General features: G+C 42.1%; 1 protein-coding gene across 1 annotated transcript in view; it reads left to right on the forward strand.

The window, feature by feature from the left end:
- Positions 1–18,939, forward strand: part of ATP7A (ATPase copper transporting alpha) — a 52,330-nt gene that overhangs the window by 24,354 nt on the left and 9,037 nt on the right. The window contains exons 7-22 of the mRNA XM_081847341.1: positions 1,062–1,225; positions 2,389–2,550; positions 4,781–4,857; positions 5,529–5,754; positions 7,239–7,472; positions 7,885–7,976; positions 8,307–8,434; positions 8,594–8,748; positions 9,494–9,628; positions 12,157–12,351; positions 12,525–12,707; positions 13,934–14,147; positions 15,166–15,312; positions 17,031–17,173; positions 17,631–17,834; positions 17,926–18,043. Of these exons, the coding sequence (XP_081703467.1) occupies positions 1,062–1,225; positions 2,389–2,550; positions 4,781–4,857; positions 5,529–5,754; positions 7,239–7,472; positions 7,885–7,976; positions 8,307–8,434; positions 8,594–8,748; positions 9,494–9,628; positions 12,157–12,351; positions 12,525–12,707; positions 13,934–14,147; positions 15,166–15,312; positions 17,031–17,173; positions 17,631–17,834; positions 17,926–18,043 (2,577 nt within the window). The remainder of the gene's footprint in view (positions 1–1,061; positions 1,226–2,388; positions 2,551–4,780; positions 4,858–5,528; positions 5,755–7,238; positions 7,473–7,884; positions 7,977–8,306; positions 8,435–8,593; positions 8,749–9,493; positions 9,629–12,156; positions 12,352–12,524; positions 12,708–13,933; positions 14,148–15,165; positions 15,313–17,030; positions 17,174–17,630; positions 17,835–17,925; positions 18,044–18,939) is intronic.

The raw sequence follows: 18,939 nt of genomic DNA on the forward strand, positions 1-18,939 counted from the left end.
AATCTTCCAGTCTTCTCTGTGTCTCTTGTGGCAGAAAATAGAAGGTGGAATCTATAATGTTTCACTGCCAGCTATCAGTTTTTGTTCCCTCTCTAAACTCTTAAAGGCTAGTGGCCAAGAAATAGGATAGTGCATTTTAGTGGCTGCCTTTCAAAAAAGATCTGAAAGAGGATCCAAAGGCACTGCTGTCGCAGCAGCACAATGACTGTGTATCTTTCCCCTTCATTGCAGGGGTTTATTATTATTATATATTCAATTTATATGCCACTCTTTATCTGAAGATCCTTTGGCGGTGTACAACATTAAAAACATAATTTACAGAGCATAATAATAAAAAACAGTAAAACAATCACAGAAAGAATCTTAATAACAGTTCCCCCTCCCCCACTTTTAAAAGGTCGTAGATTGTTTAATGGCCAAAGAAGAATGTTTTCGCCTGGTGCCTAAAGACATGTAATACATTAGAAATTGGGAAGAGGATACGGACTGGCAGGGTGCTAAGGTGGTTGTTTGAGGACACTGTGGTTCCCACAGGTGCTGCATTGAGAACTTCCACACTAAACAATATTGTATACCTTCTTTGTAATGGGTGCAAAAACCATATTCACCTTTTTTTCTAACTTTAATCTACATTGAATATATGAAGTGAAGTGGAATGTGGAGAAGTAGTTATTTATCCATTCTAGCATTTATAGCTTGTCTACCTGTTCAAAAAATCAAGGTGGCTATCAAAGCCTTTACCTTGACTCAAATTAGAGCCAAACCACATTCTGTGAATAAGTTGGCTCCTTTAACTGTTGTATGTAATGCCTATTATGTTCCAGTATTGCTGTTATGGCCTAATCTGTATAGAGGTATATGGCACAACTCAGCCTTCCCTAATGGGTACTCCTCAGATGTTTTGGATTACAACTCCCATGAATCCCCAGTCATCAATGGAGTGGTGGTCCATAACATCTGAAGACTACCTGATTGCAGAAGGCTGAGCAAGATCATCCCACTGTATATTGCACTCCTAATTTCTTTATGTAATGTTCCTTTGTGTGGCCTTGTGTCTCTAGGAATACACTCTGTTCTTGTTGCTCTAATGGCTGGGAAGGCAGAAGTGAGGTATAATCCTTCCATCATCCAGCCATCAGCTGTAGCGGAATTGATTAGGGACCTGGGCTTTGGAGCTACAGTTCTGGAGAACTATGATGAAGGAGATGGCATCCTGGAACTTGTTGTAAGCAAATAATTTAATAATCAATGCCACTTAACACTCAGCCGTTTTACCTAGTGTGCTTTTCATACAAACAGAGTTAATTAAAGAAAATTCCTCTACAGATTGTGTGTCAGTAACTCTGATTCCAAAAACATTCAGAGTAATTTATATCCCCCACCTCCTCTTCTTTTGCATGTGTGAGAGAGTGTGTGTCAGAGAGATTACTACTTGGCAAGCTCCAGCAATTAGCTGCAGACACCTGGTGTTTGTATGGAACAACTTTTGTCAGGACAGTAGCAGGGGTGGAGTGAAGCTAATTCTTAAAATTTAAACTTAGCCTCCATGCCAGCTTGGGTTAGGGCAACAAACATTTAGTCAAGTTTTCAGTATAAAAGGGGGGGATTAAGAGAGGTGAAGTCTGAGCTCATGCCCATTTGTGCCACATTTCTAGGCACAAGTCCATCCTTTAAAGCTCTGTGTCAGAGTGTTGTTGTTGTTGTTGGCACTTGCTCCATTAAAAGCCCTCTACAGACTGCAGAATTGGAGCAAAAGGCAACCTACAGAAAACCCAAGTTGCCATTTGTTCCAAGTCAGTGCTAAGGAGCGGGTTTTCCTAGGGAAAGTGGTGAGGGGGCGGGAATGGTCTTGGACATGCAGCTTTAAAGTGCAGATATGTGCCTTGAAAACATGGGGGGAGAGGTAAGTGTGAATGAGCCCTCTGTCTTGGCAGCTCAAGTTTTTATTTTATTTTGGTGTGTCTGATTCATAATACAATTGAGCAACAGTACTCTCTGCTGGCCAGCTAGGTTTACGATTATACTTCATTTATTTATTTATTTATTTCACAACATTTATACACTGCTTGATTCTAAAAACCCTTGAAGTGGTTTATAAAAGATAAAAAGTAAAATAAAAAATATTTACAACTTTAAGGTTCATCTGTTTATAAAAAAGTATTCTGCCTTCCTTCTGAAATACTTGGTGTACTATGCAAATTAAAATAACACTGTGAAACAGTTGTGCTACAGAATCAATAAAATAAAGTTAGTGCAATTTTGGGTCATTGACTGGGAACAGTGCCATCTTCCGATTGGAATTACTTATCAACTTAATTATTTATGATGCATGCAAAATTATCTCTGAAGAGAGAATATTCTGCAAACAATAAACTTTTGTTTTAACAGGTGAGGGGAATGACATGTGCCTCATGTGTTCATAAAATAGAATCCACACTTATGAAAACAAAAGGGATTCTGTACAGCTCTGTAGCACTTGCAACAAATAAAGCACATATTAAGTATGATCCTGAGATAGTTGGCCCAAGAGATATTATACGGATTATAGAGGTAAGTAGTCTTGTGAATGTAGCAATTTGCTGGTTCATTTTTCACATATAAATACTACCGTGTTAGTGGAACATATTTTGCAGCTGAAGATTGTTGAGCCCAATGTGGATAGTAGAGATACCAGTAGTAGTAGTAGTAGTAGTAGTAGTAGTAGTAGTAGTAATAATAATAATAATTTATACCCCGCCCATCTGGCTGAGTTTCCCCAGCCACCCTGGGTGCCTTCCAATCAAATGTTAAAAACAATACAGCATTAAATATTAAAAACTTCCCTGAACAGGGCTGCCTTCAGATGTCTTTTAAAGATAGGATAGCTGTTTATTTCCTTCACATCTGAAGGGAGGGTGCTCCACAGGGTGGGCGCCACTACCGAAAAGGTCCTCTGTCTGGTTCCCTGTAACCTCACTTCTCGCAATGAGGGAACCACCAGAAGGCCCTCAGTGCTGGATCTCAGTGTCCGGGCTGAACGATGGTGGTGGAGACGCTCCTTCAGGTATACAGGACTGAGGCCATTTAGGGCTTTAAAGGTCAGCACCAACACTTTGAATTGTACTGGAGCCAATGTAAGTCTTTCAAGACCGGTGTTATGTGGTCACAGTGGCCAGTCCCAGTCACTAGTCTAGCTGCTGCATTCTGGATTAATTGCAGTTTCCGGGTCACCTTCAAAGGTAGCCCCACATAGAGCACATTGCAATAGTCCAAGTGGGAGATAACTAGAGCATGCACCACTCTGGCAAGACATTCTGCGGGCAGGTAGGGTCTTAGCCTGCATACCAGGTGGAGCTGGTAGACAGCCGTCCTGGACACAGAATTAACCTGTGCCTCCATGGACAGCTGTGAGTCCAAAATGACTCCCAGGCTGCACACCTGGTCTTTCAGGGGCACAGTTACCCCATTCAGGACCAGGGAACCCCCCACACCTGCCCGCCCCCTGTCCCCCCAAAACAGTATAAAGACAATTGTAATCTTGGAGACTTTGTCTCTGTCCCTGTCTCGCTCCCCCAACTCTTACCTTTTTCAGTTGTCTGCCTTTCTTCATGCTTCCATCTTTATTTCCTCATGTATGTCTGCTTAGATCATGGGCAGGGAACATTTTTGGTTCCACAGGCCACATTCTTATCGAGATTGGCCTCATGGGCCAATCTGACAGTTGGGGGCCTCATCTTCTGGTCAATCACAGGATGTCATATAATGACACCCTGTGATTGACTGTTGGGTTGTCTTGCTCACCTGTGAGCATCCCTTGCAGGGTTCTGGAGCACCAGCAGCTGCTCAAGGACACACAAGAGAGAAGCCTGCATTTTAAAATATTCCCCCTCTTGCTGCTGCTGTGTGAAGCCAGAGAAGAAGATAACTTTAAAATGCAGGCTTCTTTCCATTCCTTCCCACACAGGGGGCAGTGGTACAGGTGAATGGGAGTGAGAGAAAATTACCTCAGCCAGTTTGTGAGCCTCCCCACTGGTCTCCAATCCTGATGTTGCAAGTTGAAAGGAAAAACATGGGAGGATTTGCAAACCACCCCGACTGGCTCCTTTTCTCCTACGGTGTCAACCTACCTACCGTAGGTTTTCTTCTACGGTCTCCTAGCTGTGCAGGGAACCTTAGAGAAGCAGTTTCCAGTGACTGGAACTACTACTCCCTCCTTCAGCTGATGGGCCATTGGGAGCATGCCTCACTCAAGCAAAGGAACATGTGAGAGCCCACTTTAAGATCCTGATGGTTCCTTTGAAGCTCTGCCCTTACCTGCCTCACAACTGATGTCATATATGATGTCTGGTATGGGGGAGGTGAGTATGGCCTCTCCAAACAGGCTTGCAGGCCAAAGGGAGATGACTGGCAGGCCAAGTTTGGCCTGCAGACCAGAGGATCCCCATCTCTGGTTTAGATTGGCCAAAACCTTCCTGTAGGTAGATGTACAATGTAGATGTACATTGTTTTATGTTGCATATTGTACAGCACCATGTTTTAAGGTGTTTATTATTAGCAATATATGCACAGGTGATATGCAGATATCCAAACAACTGCATGGTATCCTCAAGAAGCATGATGTGTTTGAGTCATATGTTTGCATCATTTACTGAAATACAGTTAAAACTCCTCTAACATTTTGAAACAGCTTTGTGGGAGGGATCTGCTTTCTTGCGCTCTGAATGTGTTTTTCCCTAGCTTTCAAAACTGTCTGCAACATTTGTACACTACAATAAATCTCTCCCCCCCTTTTTTTTTTTAGAATTTAGGATTTAATGCTGTGCTTGTGAAGAAAGATAGATCTGCTAGTCACTTAGATCACAAACAGGAGATAAGGCAGTGAGTATTCTTTTATTCGTGCTCCAATCCCATTCAAGATGTTTGATTCCTTCTGTGAGAATCCAGAATGCAGTTCTGTTTTAAGCAGGGGTGGGGAACCTTTTTCTTCCAAAGAGTTCTATTTCCTCAGAAGCATTTCAATGGGCTGCATGTTCCTATCAGTCCATGATTCATGAATATTCTCTTTCACTCTGGCTGTGTACACATTGTACCTTTAAAGCACATTTCCCCCCTCAATGAATTCAGGGCCCTGTATTTAGTTAAAGGAATTGTAATTCTGTGAGGATTAAACTACAACGCCCAAAATTCTTTGAACGATGGAAATGCACTTCGCGTGTTCTTTAAAGCCAATAGTGTACACACAGCCTAATTGCAATTTGCATTGAGCAAAGAGATTCCCTTTGGTTCTTCTTTTCCCATTGAACTGCCAGCATGAGGATCTGGATCAGGATCCTGGGCTAGAGGTCTTTAAATCATAGCCTCTTGCTGCACCTGCAACTTACATTGATGGGCTGGGGGAGACCTTCCATTAAAGTGAATCATACACCCTACTAAATGCTTCCTGTCATGTTCAAGGTGCTAGATGCATGAATTTTTCTCCATAGTCAAACACTTTCCTTTCAATGTTGTTATGATTTCTTCACTATTATCTTGTTCTCTTATTTATTAAGATGGAAACGATCCTTCCTTGTAAGCCTAATTTTCTGCATTCCTGTAATGGGACTGATGATTTACATGATGGTTATAGACAGCCAGATGTCATCCATGCACAAGGTTGCAAACATGTCCAAAGAAGAAATGGAAGCATATCATTCATCAATGTTCTTAGAGCGCCAGATCCTTCCCGGCTTGTCTGTTATGAATTTGCTCTCCTTTCTGTTGTGTGTCCCCGTGCAGGCAAGTAGAAATGAATAAAATGCTAGTGTGATAGTATTTTAATTTCATGCCAAGATTCCTTTGAATGAACCATATGGAATAAAGCAGGTGGACAAACTTGCTGCCAACCCTTGGCCTAATATCTTGAGAGTGCTTGGGGGTGGGGAATGGCACAGAGATAAGGGAAGAAAAGGGGATGCCCTGCCCATTTTAGATCCAGCCCCCAGCATATTATCCCTTTGGGAATGCTGTTCCCACAAGATGTAGTGATGGCCACCAAGCTGCTCTGTAAGACACACATAACCATAAGACGCACCTAGTTTTTAGAAGAGGATAACAAGAAAAAAATTATTCTGAATCAAATATTGTACTAAACTATTTAATAAACCTAGGGGCGATGGGAGTTGTAGTTCAATAACATCTGGGGACCCACAGGTTGAGAAAGGCTGAATTACTGTATGTGAGGTGGGGCTTACCTGTCTCTCCCCCCCCCCCAATATTTTATTCAAGTTGGAAGAGGGAGGGAGGGAAGGAAGGAAGAGAGAGGGAGAGCGCACATTTGTGTGTGCCTGTGGCGGGCAGCTACTTTGCCTTGCCTCCGATGTGACGCCAGAACCGGAGCAAAAGGAGGAGGAGGAGATGCTAGGACAGGAGCCGTGTAAGCAGCTCTCCCGTCAGCTGGGAGGAGGGGTGGAAGGGGCTGCCGTCTGTCCCTCCTCCTGCCTCCCTTTGCTTGCTTTAAAGCTAGCCATGGGGGAGGGAAGGAAGGGGAGCCATGGCTCCCTGTCCATGCCATGGCTCCTGTCCGTCCCTCCTCCACGGCATTTGCTTCATAAGATGCACAGACATTTCCCCTTACTTTTTAGGAGGAAAAAAGTGTGTCTTATGGAGTGAAATATATGGTAGATGCTTTTAGAAGAGGGTTAGAGAAATTCATGGATGAGAGGGCTATTGATGGTTACTAAACCAGAAAGGCTTTGCTCTTCCTTCCACATTTGGAGGCAGCAGTGCTTCTGGACACCAGTTGCTGGAAGCCACATGAGGGAAGAGGGCCCTTTTTCTCAGGTTCTGCTTGCTGATTTCCCTCAAGCATCTGGTTGGTCACTTTGAGAATAGGATGATGGACTAGATAGACCATTGGCCTGACCCAGCAGGATCTTCTTGTGTTCTTATTAGCTGAAAGCACATTAGGCCCTGTAGTCTAAGTTACCTTTACTGTACTGCCACCCCTCTAGACAAAAATCTGAAATATTAATGCTTGTTCCTTTTAAGTTTTGTTATAATGGAACAAAATGCAATAATTTGGCTCCACACTTCAACAATGCCTCTCTATTAAAGCTGAGCTTCCATCAGATTTTTCTAGGCAGTCTGCTGCCTGTTTGCTTAGCCACCCTACCAGGGAGAATTATCCGAACCCAGGAGGAGAATGACAGTTCACAGATCTCCAGTCCTTATATAGTGTGTTTATGTGCAAAATGTAATTGTGGATTTTGCTGTGCTTGCAGTTATTTGGTGGCTGGTATTTCTACATCCAAGCTTACAAAGCACTGAAGCATAAGACTGCCAATATGGATGTGCTGATCGTTTTGGCAACCACCATTGCATTTGCCTACTCCTTTGTTATTCTTTTGGTTGCAATGGTTGAGAGGGCAAAAGTCAACCCTGTGACTTTCTTTGACACACCACCCATGCTCTTTGTATTCATTGCATTGGGGCGATGGCTGGAGCATGTGGCCAAGGTAAATATAAAAATAGAAATGCTCATATATTTGGGGGGGGCATTTATTAAAGCACTCGCAGATTTGGCACTGCTAGTTTTGTAAGATTATCCTAAAAGTTCAGTGCTCAGTTATTTGTCAGTTACATGATGCCTGTTGGAATCCAAGAGAGAGTACAGGTATGTCATTCTGTATGTGGCAGAATTGTGTTAAATATACATTCACTGTTTTCAAGACAAATACTTCAGAATGCATGCTTCCCCCACACTTAAGTCCATCTTCATCCCAAGGAGAATAACAGAAGACTGTTTTACTTATTTAGAACTTATTTATTTGCTAGAAGCATGGCTTGTGCTGCATACGACTTTGTTGCTTGCAATGATCTTTTAGGTGGTACTTTGAATTTAACATATGTGGCTCTATGCTTTTATAGGGTAAAACATCAGAAGCCCTTGCAAAACTGATTTCACTACAAGCAACTGAAGCAACTATTGTTACTTTAGGCCCAGAAAACATCCTCTTGAGGTATTGTGCTTTACTGTAGTTTTTTAATAATTTTTTTTGAAAGGCAACCTGAATACATTTCAGTATGTTGTGCTCATTGATTTCCCCCCCTGTGCTCTTTATTTTTGTATGGCCCCATCAATATGTATGGCATTTTGTAGAGAAATAGAAGCAGAAGATATTCCTTCACCCTAAATAACTTGCAGTCTAAATTGCTGGTATTTGGGGGAGAGAAAGATGTGGCAAGACTTATGGTCAAACCATGAATATGCACAGATTCAGCTGCACATGCTAAGGCTTTGTTTCAGTTGTGGATAAATAAGGACTAAGGTATTTTGTGTGTCCTCTTAGTGAAGAGCAAGTTGATGTTGAGCTGGTTCAGCGGGGTGACATTGTCAAAGTGATTCCAGGAGGCAAGTTTCCAGTGGACGGCCGTGTTATTGAGGGACATTCTATGGTGGACGAATCACTCATCACAGGCAAGCTGTGTTATATTTATTTCAACGGGTGCTTGAAACTAACTAATGGTGTGGGTAGGAAGGAAAAGAGACAAAATGAAAATTAAGACTAGGGGATGAGAGGGGGAAATGCAAAGAATTGTGTCTCTTAATGTTTTGCTGGCAAATCAATTTATGCAGGTGAAGCTATGCCTGTGACTAAAAAACCCGGCAGTACAGTCATCGCAGGCTCTATTAACCAGAATGGATCATTGCTGATCTCTGCAACCCACGTTGGATGTGACACTACTCTCTCCCAGATCGTCAAACTTGTGGAAGAAGCACAGACATCCAAGGTACTTTCAATAAGCAATAGTAGGAAGGAAGTGAAGTTTTTCAGCCTGTTTCTTCGGCTTTGATTCAGTACAACAAATTTATGAATCAAATTTGACATCATTACATGCTTACTTAGTGTACCAAATTGGTCTTCAGCAGAGAGGCAACTTAAAATTCCCATCCTTATAGGTCTCACATTCTCTGATCATGGCAGTTGGTAAGCAGACTGTAAAGCAAATCATTTTGTGTAATTTGGAAGCTATTCAAGCAAAGCATTGCAAAAAAGATGTATTGTTAGGACTGCAGAAAAAGACACAAGTGCAAAGGTGCCAGTGATGGGAGACTGCCTGTTATTCAGAGTGAATTTCCTACTTAGGCAAATGTGTAGACCAGGGACAGCCATCTTCCAAAAGACTGCAACCAACTCAATTAAAAACTGGCAGTGAACTACACCTTTTTGAGGGGTTCAGGTCAAAGTTGCTGAGCTTTTTTTTTTAGGGAAGGAAGCCCCGTTTTTTGGGGGGGGGGGAGATAACTAATGAAACAGTCAGCTTCGCAGCAAAAGCTCCTTCTTCTGTTCTAGCAATCTAGAGGGTGGGGCTGGATGGAGGAGCCAGCGATTGACTGCGATCTACCAAAACCTCCTGGGGATCTACCAGTAGATCGACCTGTTGGACATCCCTGGTGTAGACAATCTCTGAGAAAATCTCAAGCCTCAGAGAAGATGGCTAGAATTTATTTTCTTTTTCTCTCCCTGTGCTTTAGGCTCCAATTCAGCAGTTTGCAGACAAACTTAGTGGCTACTTCGTTCCATTTATTGTTGGTGTTTCTGTGCTTACACTTTTTGCCTGGATAGTGATCGGATTTGTTGATTTCGAAATTGTGGAAACCTATTTTCTTGTAAGTCGTATTCTTTTATTGGGAAGGTTTGTTTCATTTCCAGGTTTCAACCCTTTAATGCTGTTGACACTCCCTACATTGTCTTTGGAAGTAATGCAGGGGTGGAGAATCTTATTGGCTCAGCAGACCAGATCCTTATAAAGATCTGCCTTGCAGGGCCATCCACCTGTCAGTCAGGAGATGTCACAAATGATGCCAGGGGATTCGGTGCTTTGAAGCCAGGACACCAAAGCCCAGCCAAATTGAGCATGTTGGGTGAGGTAGAAAGAGTTTATTGTAGGGAGCTCTCGTGCACCTGAATCAAGCTGGATTGATCTCCCTTCATGTTGGCCAATGGAGAGAGAGGTCACTCCTGCTTATCGCTGAAGTGCATGGGGTTGCCTCAAAGAGGAGTCCTGGGAAGGAGGAACACTTCTCTCTCCCAGTGCTGCTTTTGGAAGCATGTCCAGCGAAAACAAGCAGCCCCCTTTCCCTTCAAGCATGGAAGTAGGGTGGGAACATTTGCGGTTATTCTTGATGTGCTTATCAATTGACCAATCTGTTTACATGCAGTTTTTAATGAGGGCATGATCGGGAATTACTAGCCTTAAAAAGGGTAATGGATTTAATTACATGATTTATATGAGCACCGAGGGGCAAATGTAGGTTTGCAGAGGCAATTATAACTTTTTAGAATTTTAAACCTTGAAATTTTATTTAATTGTACTTATAGTCTACCTCTTCCCAAGCACTCCAGGTGGGTCAATATACAATTTCAACAAATGCTTCTTGTGTAGCTTTTGGAAGTATACCCAGATTCATGCTTAGTTAAGTGTCAAGTGAAATACAGAAGCAAATTCCCAAGTTGAGGTCCAGCCACCGAGAGTGCCCAGCCTTGAAACCTGGAAATACAGGTGAAACTCGAACAATTAGAATATCATGGAAAAGTTCATTTATTTCAGTAATTCAACTTAAAAGGTGAAACTAATATATGAGATAGACTCATGACATGCAAAGCGAGATATGTCAAGCCTTTATTTGTTATAATTGGGATGGTTATGGCATACAGCTGATGAAACCCCAAATTAACAATCTCAGAAAATTAGAATATTGTGAAAAGGTGCAGTAGCTATTCAATCCATAACACCTGCAATGGGTTCCTGAGACTTTAAATGGTCTCTCAGTCTGGTTCAGTAGGAAGCACAATCATGGAGAGGGCTGCTGACCTGACAGTTGTGCAGAAAGCCATCATTGAGACCCTCCATAAGGAGGGAAAGCCTCAAAAGAAGAAGTTGGGTGTTCCCAAAGTGCTGTCTCAAAGCACATTAATGGAAAGTTATGCAGAAGTTATGCAGAAGTGTGGAAGAAAAAGGTGCACAAGCAGCAGGGATGACTGCAGCCTGGAGAGGATTGTCAGGAAAAGACCATTCAAATGTGTTGGGGACTTTCACAAGGAGTGGGCTGAGGCTGGAGTTAGTGCATCAAGAGCCACCACACACAGATGGATCCTGGAGATGGGCTTCAAGTGTCGTATTCCTCTTGTCAAGCTGCTCCTGAACAAGAAAAAAACGTCAGAAGCGTCTTACCTGGGCTAAAGAAAAAAAGAACTGGTCTGTTGCTCAGTGGTCCCAAGTCCTCTTTTCTGATGAGAGCAACTTTTGCATCTCATTTGGAAACCAAGGACCCAGAGTCTGGAGTAGGAATGGGGAGGCACACAATGCCAGATGCTTGAAGTCCAGTGTGAGTTTCCACAGTCTGTGTTGATTTGGGGAACCATGTCATCAGCTGGTGTTGGTCTACTGTTCTTCATTAAGTCCAGGGTCAATGCAGCCGTCTACCAGGAGATTTTGGAGCACTTCATGCTTCCTTCTGCAGATGAGCTTTATGGGGATGCTGACTTCATTTTCTTGGTACCTGCCCACACTGCCAAAAGTACCAAAACCTGGTTCAATGCCCATGGGATTACTATGCTTGATTGGCCAGCAAACTCGCCTGACCTGACCCTGTAGAGAATCTATGGGGCATTGCCAAGAGAAAGATTAAAGTACTGAGTACATATGCATGCTTCTACTTCTCAGAGGTCCAATATTGCTCTATTTGCAATCCTTGTTTTGCTGATTTCATTTAATATTCTAATTTTCCGAGATTGTTAATTTGGGGTTTTCATCAGCTGTACACCACAATCATCACAATTATAACAAATAAAGGCTTGACATATCTCGCTTTGCTTGTCATGAGTCTATCTCATATATTAGTTTCACCTTTTAAGTTGAATTACTGAAATAAATGAACTTTTCCACAATATTCTATTTTTTCAAGTTTCACCTGTATATTGATTTAGGTTGGCCTTGAAGTGGAGGTGGTCCCATAGATATGTGGGGCCCAGGCCACACAGAATTTTGTAGGTCAGCACCACACTTCGAATTAAGCCCTAAATAAATTTGTGAGCCAGTTAGTGAGTGGTCAAAGTTGCCTTAGAATAAGCTGTATTTTTTCTTGTGAGCAACACTTGTTCATACCTAAGCAACTAATTGTTTGTTTGTCAATAGGGGTACAATAAGAGCATTTCCAAAGACGAAGTGATAATCCGCTTTGCTTTCCAAGCCTCCATTACAGTGCTTTGTATTGCTTGCCCTTGTTCTTTGGGACTAGCAACCCCAACAGCTGTGATGGTGGGTACTGGTGTAGGAGCACAAAATGGCATCTTGATCAAAGGTGGAGAACCTCTAGAGATGGCTCACAAGGTAAGAAATCAGACTTTCCTTTGCAGTTTGGCCACAAACTGTCATGTTTCTAAAAAGGATCTGGTTAACTTCATCTTTACCCAAACAAAGCTTGTATGACTTTAGTCTGCAAAAAAAAGGGGGGGGGGACAGAAAGCGCTTGGCTACTAATGTGGTTTGTGTTCTTTTTACAGGTTAAGGTTGTGGTATTTGATAAGACAGGGACCATCACCCATGGAACTCCAGTGGTGATGCAGGTGAAGATCCTAGTGGAGAGTAACCGGATGCCACGCAATAAGATTTTGGCACTAGTGGGAACCGCTGAGAGCAACAGTGAGCACCCCCTGGGAGCAGCTATTACCAAATACTGCAAACAGGTAGAGGAGCTAATACATAGATTTCTTGATTCACCCTCTTAACTATCTGCCAAGCACCAACTTAATTGTGGGGGACATACAGCCATGTCTGAACTTTCCTGCCATGCAGTGAAATAACCGCATTTGCTACATATTCACACCTTATCTGGAAATGTTGTGACATGGTAAGGCTGTCTTTGTCTTCAGATTTCTCTCTGGAGTAAGAGTTCATGAGTACAGGATTTTGAACTCGGCATGCTCTGAGGTAAAGGAACAGCGGCAATATTCTGACCAGCAGAGGGATGTGCGCCTACAGTCTCTCTCAGCATGTCATACTGGGATGGGGCCACCCAGGTTCAAATATCCACTAACACATGAAGCTCACTTGGTTACCTTGACCCAATTGCTCTGTTTTAGTTTAATCTGCCTCATAGGATGGTTATCAGGATGTCATCAAATGGGGAGGGTTGGGGTGGAGAGATAATCGTGCATGCCACCCTGAGCTGCTTGGAACAAGGGTGGAATAACAATGTAAGCCAGTGGGCACCACAATGATATTTACTACAGTATATTTTTAGTAACTGGTTCATTTTACTTAGTGAATTATATTTAAATAATTATAATTAATACAGCTCTGTGTACACAATTCTGAATTGTCTAGAAATCTATGGGGTTGTATATAACGTACGTTCTGCTCAGAGAAGACCCACTGAAATTAATAATCCTCACTTGGCTTTCTGAAGAGCCTCATTATTTACAGGTCTTACAAATATGTGATTATTTCTTAGCACCTCTTTAGTCTTAAGCTCCTTTGTACTTTTGTTCCCTCAACCTACTATGTATTATTTATTTATAAAAATATTGCTATACAACTGCATAATAAAGATATATCACAGCAGTTTACAACAATTTAAAAACAATAAAAACAAAAAAGTTTAAAACTAGTTAAAAGAAAAAAGAAATTAAATACAAGTATCAATAGGCCATTATGGGGGGTGGGGTATACTCCTTATTGCCTTCATAGGCCTGGTGTAACAGAAAAGTTTTCACACATTTAAAAGTTGGCACAGATGGCACCTGCTGAATCCCTAGTGGCAGTGTGTTCCACAGGACTGGGCCAATGACTCTGAAGGCTCAGTTTCTCGCATTACAATCTTGGATGTGTATATGCTTTTGCAGAATGACTTTTAAAGTCTAGTATGCATTTACCAAATCCCAAGCACTATCTGATTATATATTCTCTTTAGGAATTGGACACAGACACCCTTGGAACTTGTACTGATTTTCAAGTAGTCCCTGGCTGTGGCATTAGCTGTAAAGTCACCAATATTGAAGCCCTGCTGTGCAGCAGGAGTGAGACCATGGAAGAGAACAATGTCAGGAATTCAGCCCTTGTGAAAATGGATGAGAAGACTGAGGAAATTATGCATCCCTCCTTGATTATTGATGAGCAGTTGCCAAGTAAGTTGAGATGAATCTGTCAAATGTGCTTCATGTAAGCAGAAGCCTTGTTTCGGCATCTGTTGCTAGAGGTGCATTAGCCTTTCTCTTTCACTGAGGGTGGGATTTGATGTCTCCTTTGCTTTTAAAAAAGTAAAATACCAGCCCAATAGTTTTAAATTGTGCCTTGTAAAAGCTCCTAGGGGAACTGGGGTCAATTTCCTCTTGATCTTCTTTATTCTGATCCACTTCCGATGTAACTGTGGCTTAGTGTCACAAGAATGAGATGAAGTAAGCCTTGAGTGCATACACTACCTCTTTCCCTCCTTTAAGCACAACTGAAAGTGCCAGCTTTTGGTTTCCTATAAACTGGTTTCTTGAGTTCAGCTGTATTGGGGAACTGCCCTTTATTTGGCATCAAAAGTGAAAGCTTTCAGTTGTCTATCTTTGCATGAGGAAGAGAGTAAAATGGGGTGTATGCTAGCCCAAAACTCAGTGGAGCCGTATGTTAGTATATTTTCCTACCTGGAGCAGCATCTCTCACTTGCTTTTAGTTTTGTTTATTCAACTATTTCCCTTATTTTAGCAATTTAAAGTATTGCAAGGCATTCCAAGTGGGAGAAATGTGTTGCGGTTCCCACTGGACTGAATCATTTCTTACTGGAGATCAGGACAGATGTGTATCTGAATCTTTCTCCCTCCCCATCCCCAAATAAGCTTTTGTCAGGATTAAAACTAGACTCGAATACATTGGGAGTGCCTTCAAACATGCAATTTCCCCTACCTTGAGCTTGAAGTAATACAGTCCCAACTAAAGTTGTACCGTGTGACTATGCTGCTCATGTAGGTCAGCTGTAAGCACACTGTTGCACAAGTGCATAATCTGGATAATTCTGACCACACACCTGTGGTCCCTAGTGAATAAATGTTCATGAATAGCCATGAGTAAATGCTCCTGCAAACTTAGCATGCATCAGCAGTAGTGTGTAATTAGCAGGTCACCTGTTTCTCGGAAACTGCAATAATATTTTCCTTTCAGCTACTTGGGGTTCCCACAAGTATTCTGTTCTAATTGGAAACCGGGAGTGGATGTCTAGAAATGGTCTGCTTGTCAGAAATGAAGTTGATAATGCCATGATTGAGCACGAACGTCGAGGTCGCACTGCTGTTCTTGTGGCTGTGGATGGTAAGCTTGATAATGAGGGTTAGGATTGGATTTTATGTGTAATACACTGAAAAGGCAGGGAAGAACGCAGCTGAGGAGTAACCAGTGACTGAAAAAGTTGTACTTCAAGCATTAAGGAGCAAAATATTTTCAAGACAGATAAAAGAGAGCTCTAAGAGAGAATTAGACAAATTTGTGGAGGAGACAGGTATCAAAAGGCTACTAACCATGAGAGCAGAATATGATAACAGGATGCTGCACTAGATGTGCCATTGGTCTGATCCAGCAGGTTCTTCTCATGTTCTTACAGTATGCTATATTTTTCTATATAAAATATTCAAGTTCTCAAAATGAATTGTTTCATAATATTAATAGATAATCTAATGTGTGGCTACAAATCCTGTCAAACTGGCAGGTCTAACATTGTTCTTAACTTCTTTTTCCCTGTTCCTATAATATTATTCCTATAATAAATATAAACACAAAGCAGTACAGTAATCCTATCCAGTGTCATTTTCCTTTAAATATTAAGCAATGTAAATAAGTATTTTCAATTGACTTGTGTCTTAAAATGCACACAGGTCCCAGTATGTAAACACTTGTTATACAAGTCTTCAGGTATCTACATGTGAAGGATTTGTAACCTAACATTACCAAGTGAATGCCTTGAATCAGATATCCGAACAACAGTCAGAGAGACAGATATACGGAGAGACAAATTTACAGATACACAATTGCATTCACCGAAAAATCCCCATTCCCCTCCTCCCTTGTCAAGTCTTTGTGCCACAAAACTGTGTTTGGCTTGTGTTTCGTTGCTTTCTTGTTGAATAAATACAGGAACGTAGTTTAATTGTAACAGTGTTTGTGATTTTATTCATTATAGTAATGTTGTTAATGGTTTTACTGGGTTTTATTTAAACAATTTGGGGGCATGTTGTGGTTTTCTCCCTAGGAAGGAATGGAGCTTGCTATGTGAGCACCCGCCTTACAAACCATTTCACAGGAACAGATTATGTTTGCAAAGCAGGACCTGTGTGTATTTACAATTACTTCCGTTAAAATGCTTTCCAAGTAAAGCTGCCACTAAATGCATTTGCATATAACATTTAAGCGACATTTAATGTGCATTATTGATTCCCACAGAACCTTGATTCAGCTAGGTTTGGCTATTAGAAATATTATTTGAGATTTGGGGAGAGAGAGAGAGAGAGAGAGAGAAAGGGAAGTAGGACATGAAATGTGGCATACAGTGGTACCTCGGGTTAAGTACTTAATTCGTTCTGGAGGTCCGCTCTTAACCTGAAACTTCTCTTAACCTGAAGCACCACTTTAGCTAAAGGGGCCTCCTGCTGCCGCTGCACCGCCGGAGCACAATTTCTGTTCTATCCTGAAGCAAAGTTCTTCACCTGAAGCACTATTTCTGGGTTAGCGGAGTCTGTAACCTGAAGCGTATTTAAAGTATTTAAAGCGTAACTTTTAAAGTTTTGTGTTCTGCATGTAAGACAAGCTAAATACCAATAGTTCTAGGGCTTTGGGAAACTTTCTGGAAGCTTTCCCCCCAGGAAGCCAGTATCACTGCCTTGGAAAGTGAGAAGAACAGCCCATCTTTAAATTTGTGCAATGCCCTGTGGGTGGAAGGAGAAAGGGGGGGGGGTGAAGGAAAGAGGAAAAAATAGTCTTTCTGTGCTCTTCAGAAAACAAAGAGGATTAATGGAAACATATTCATGTCTGTCTAGGAGAACTCTGTGGCTTGGTAGCTATTGCTGATACTGTGAAACCTGAAGCAGAGCTGGCAGTCCGTACTTTGAAGGCTATGGGTTTAGAAGTTGTTCTGATGACTGGTGATAACAGCAAAACAGCCAGGTCTATTGCCTCTCAGGTAAGCTGCTCCATTTTCCTAATGCCTACAAGGTCCAAAGGTTCCCCCCTTCAATTTTAAAAAATGCAATAGATTACTTATTCAGTCATCAGAGCATCAGTTAAATCAGTGCTACTCAAAGTGGTGGTCCACAGGCAGGTTCTGAGAGCCACCAGCTGCCAGTCCCTGGTGACTCCACCACAGCTCAGGTTGGGTGGGATGCTTCAGGGACCAGATATGCTACTGGTCCCTGGAACATTTGGAGGCAGGGATTGCTGGTCTACAGCATCAGATCACTTGAGATGTACTGAGTTAAATAATGCTTTGATATTTCTAAGCAATGCCACTCATTGTTGGGGGAATGTTCTTCCAAGATGAGAATCTCGTAGTTCCACAGAACTCATTATTCTTAACAGCTGTATTTTTTTGTGTCTGAGGAATCTTCTGGTGTGATTTTGGACTTCCTTTTCTTTTTCAGGTTGGCATCACTAAAGTGTTTGCTGAAGTCCTTCCTTCCCACAAGGTTGCCAAAGTAAAGCAACTGCAGGATGAAGGGAAACGGGTAGCAATGGTGGGGGATGGGATCAATGATTCCCCTGCTCTTGCCATGGCTAATGTTGGAATAGCCATTGGCACAGGCACAGATGTGGCCATTGAGGCAGCAGATGTGGTTTTGATTAGGGTAAGTGATTGGATAGAGTGAAGACCCTTAATTCAATGTAAAACAAATTATGCCACCAATGTAACCAGTCTTGTTAATTCTTACTTGGCAGAATGATTTGCTGGATGTGGTGGCAAGCATAGATTTATCACGGAAGACTGTTAAAAGGATACGAATCAACTTTGTCTTTGCTCTCATTTACAATCTTGTCGGAGTTCCTGTAGCAGCTGGTATGTGATGATTCTGGACTTTGACAATATGTATAATATTGCATTTTTTTTCTTCCATGGAACATTAATTGCAAGTATATATCAATTAACAATTCCTTATGTGGGAGAAATTTGTGTGTGAGAAAAAGAAAAAAGCTGCAGTTGATATAAATATGTTGCACAGAAAGAAGAATGTTAAGGGTTGCAACTGATACCCAGACTCATTCTTAAATGTTCATGCAAATTATAGTGGGTAGAAAAAAGGGAAGCTTTTCCAGTATTTATTTATTTATTTATTTATTCATACATACATACATACCCTACCTATCTGACTGGGTTTCCCCCTGCCACTCTGAGCAGCTTCCAACAGAATATAAAAAAATACAGTGGTGCCTCGCAAGACGAAATTAATCCGTTCCGTGAGGCTCTTCGTCTTGCGGTTTTTTTCGTCTTGCGAAGCAAGCCCATTGACAGCGGATTAGCGCTACAGTGGTGCCCCGCAAGACCAACGCCTCGCAGGAGGAAATGATGTGCAAGAGACCCACGAAGGGGAGGAGGGAAGTCCAGGAGATTCTTTGGAATCTTGCTTTTAATGCTGTATGTTGGTTGGATATGTGATTGTGAAACTTTAATCTGAAAAACCAAATAAATAAATAAATAAATAAATAAATAAATATTGCCCTTCCCTGAGGAAGCGGCTTCCCTTCGCCCCTCGTCGCTGCCCTTCTTCGGTGACCTGCTGCGCCGTGCGCAGTGCCTCAAGCGCTGCAAGCAGGGCCTGCCGGCCTTCCGCCAGTCGCAGCCCAGCCGGGAGGTGCTGGCCGAGTTCCAGCAGCGGGAGCCCTACAAGTTCCTGCAATTCGCCTACTTCAAGGTAGCGCCTCCTCGGAGCGAGGGGCCCGGGCGTTGGGAACCAG

Source organism: Podarcis erhardii (assembly GCF_964252035.2).
Source record: "Podarcis erhardii genome assembly, chromosome: Z".
Taxonomy (NCBI): Eukaryota; Metazoa; Chordata; class Lepidosauria; order Squamata; family Lacertidae; genus Podarcis; species Podarcis erhardii.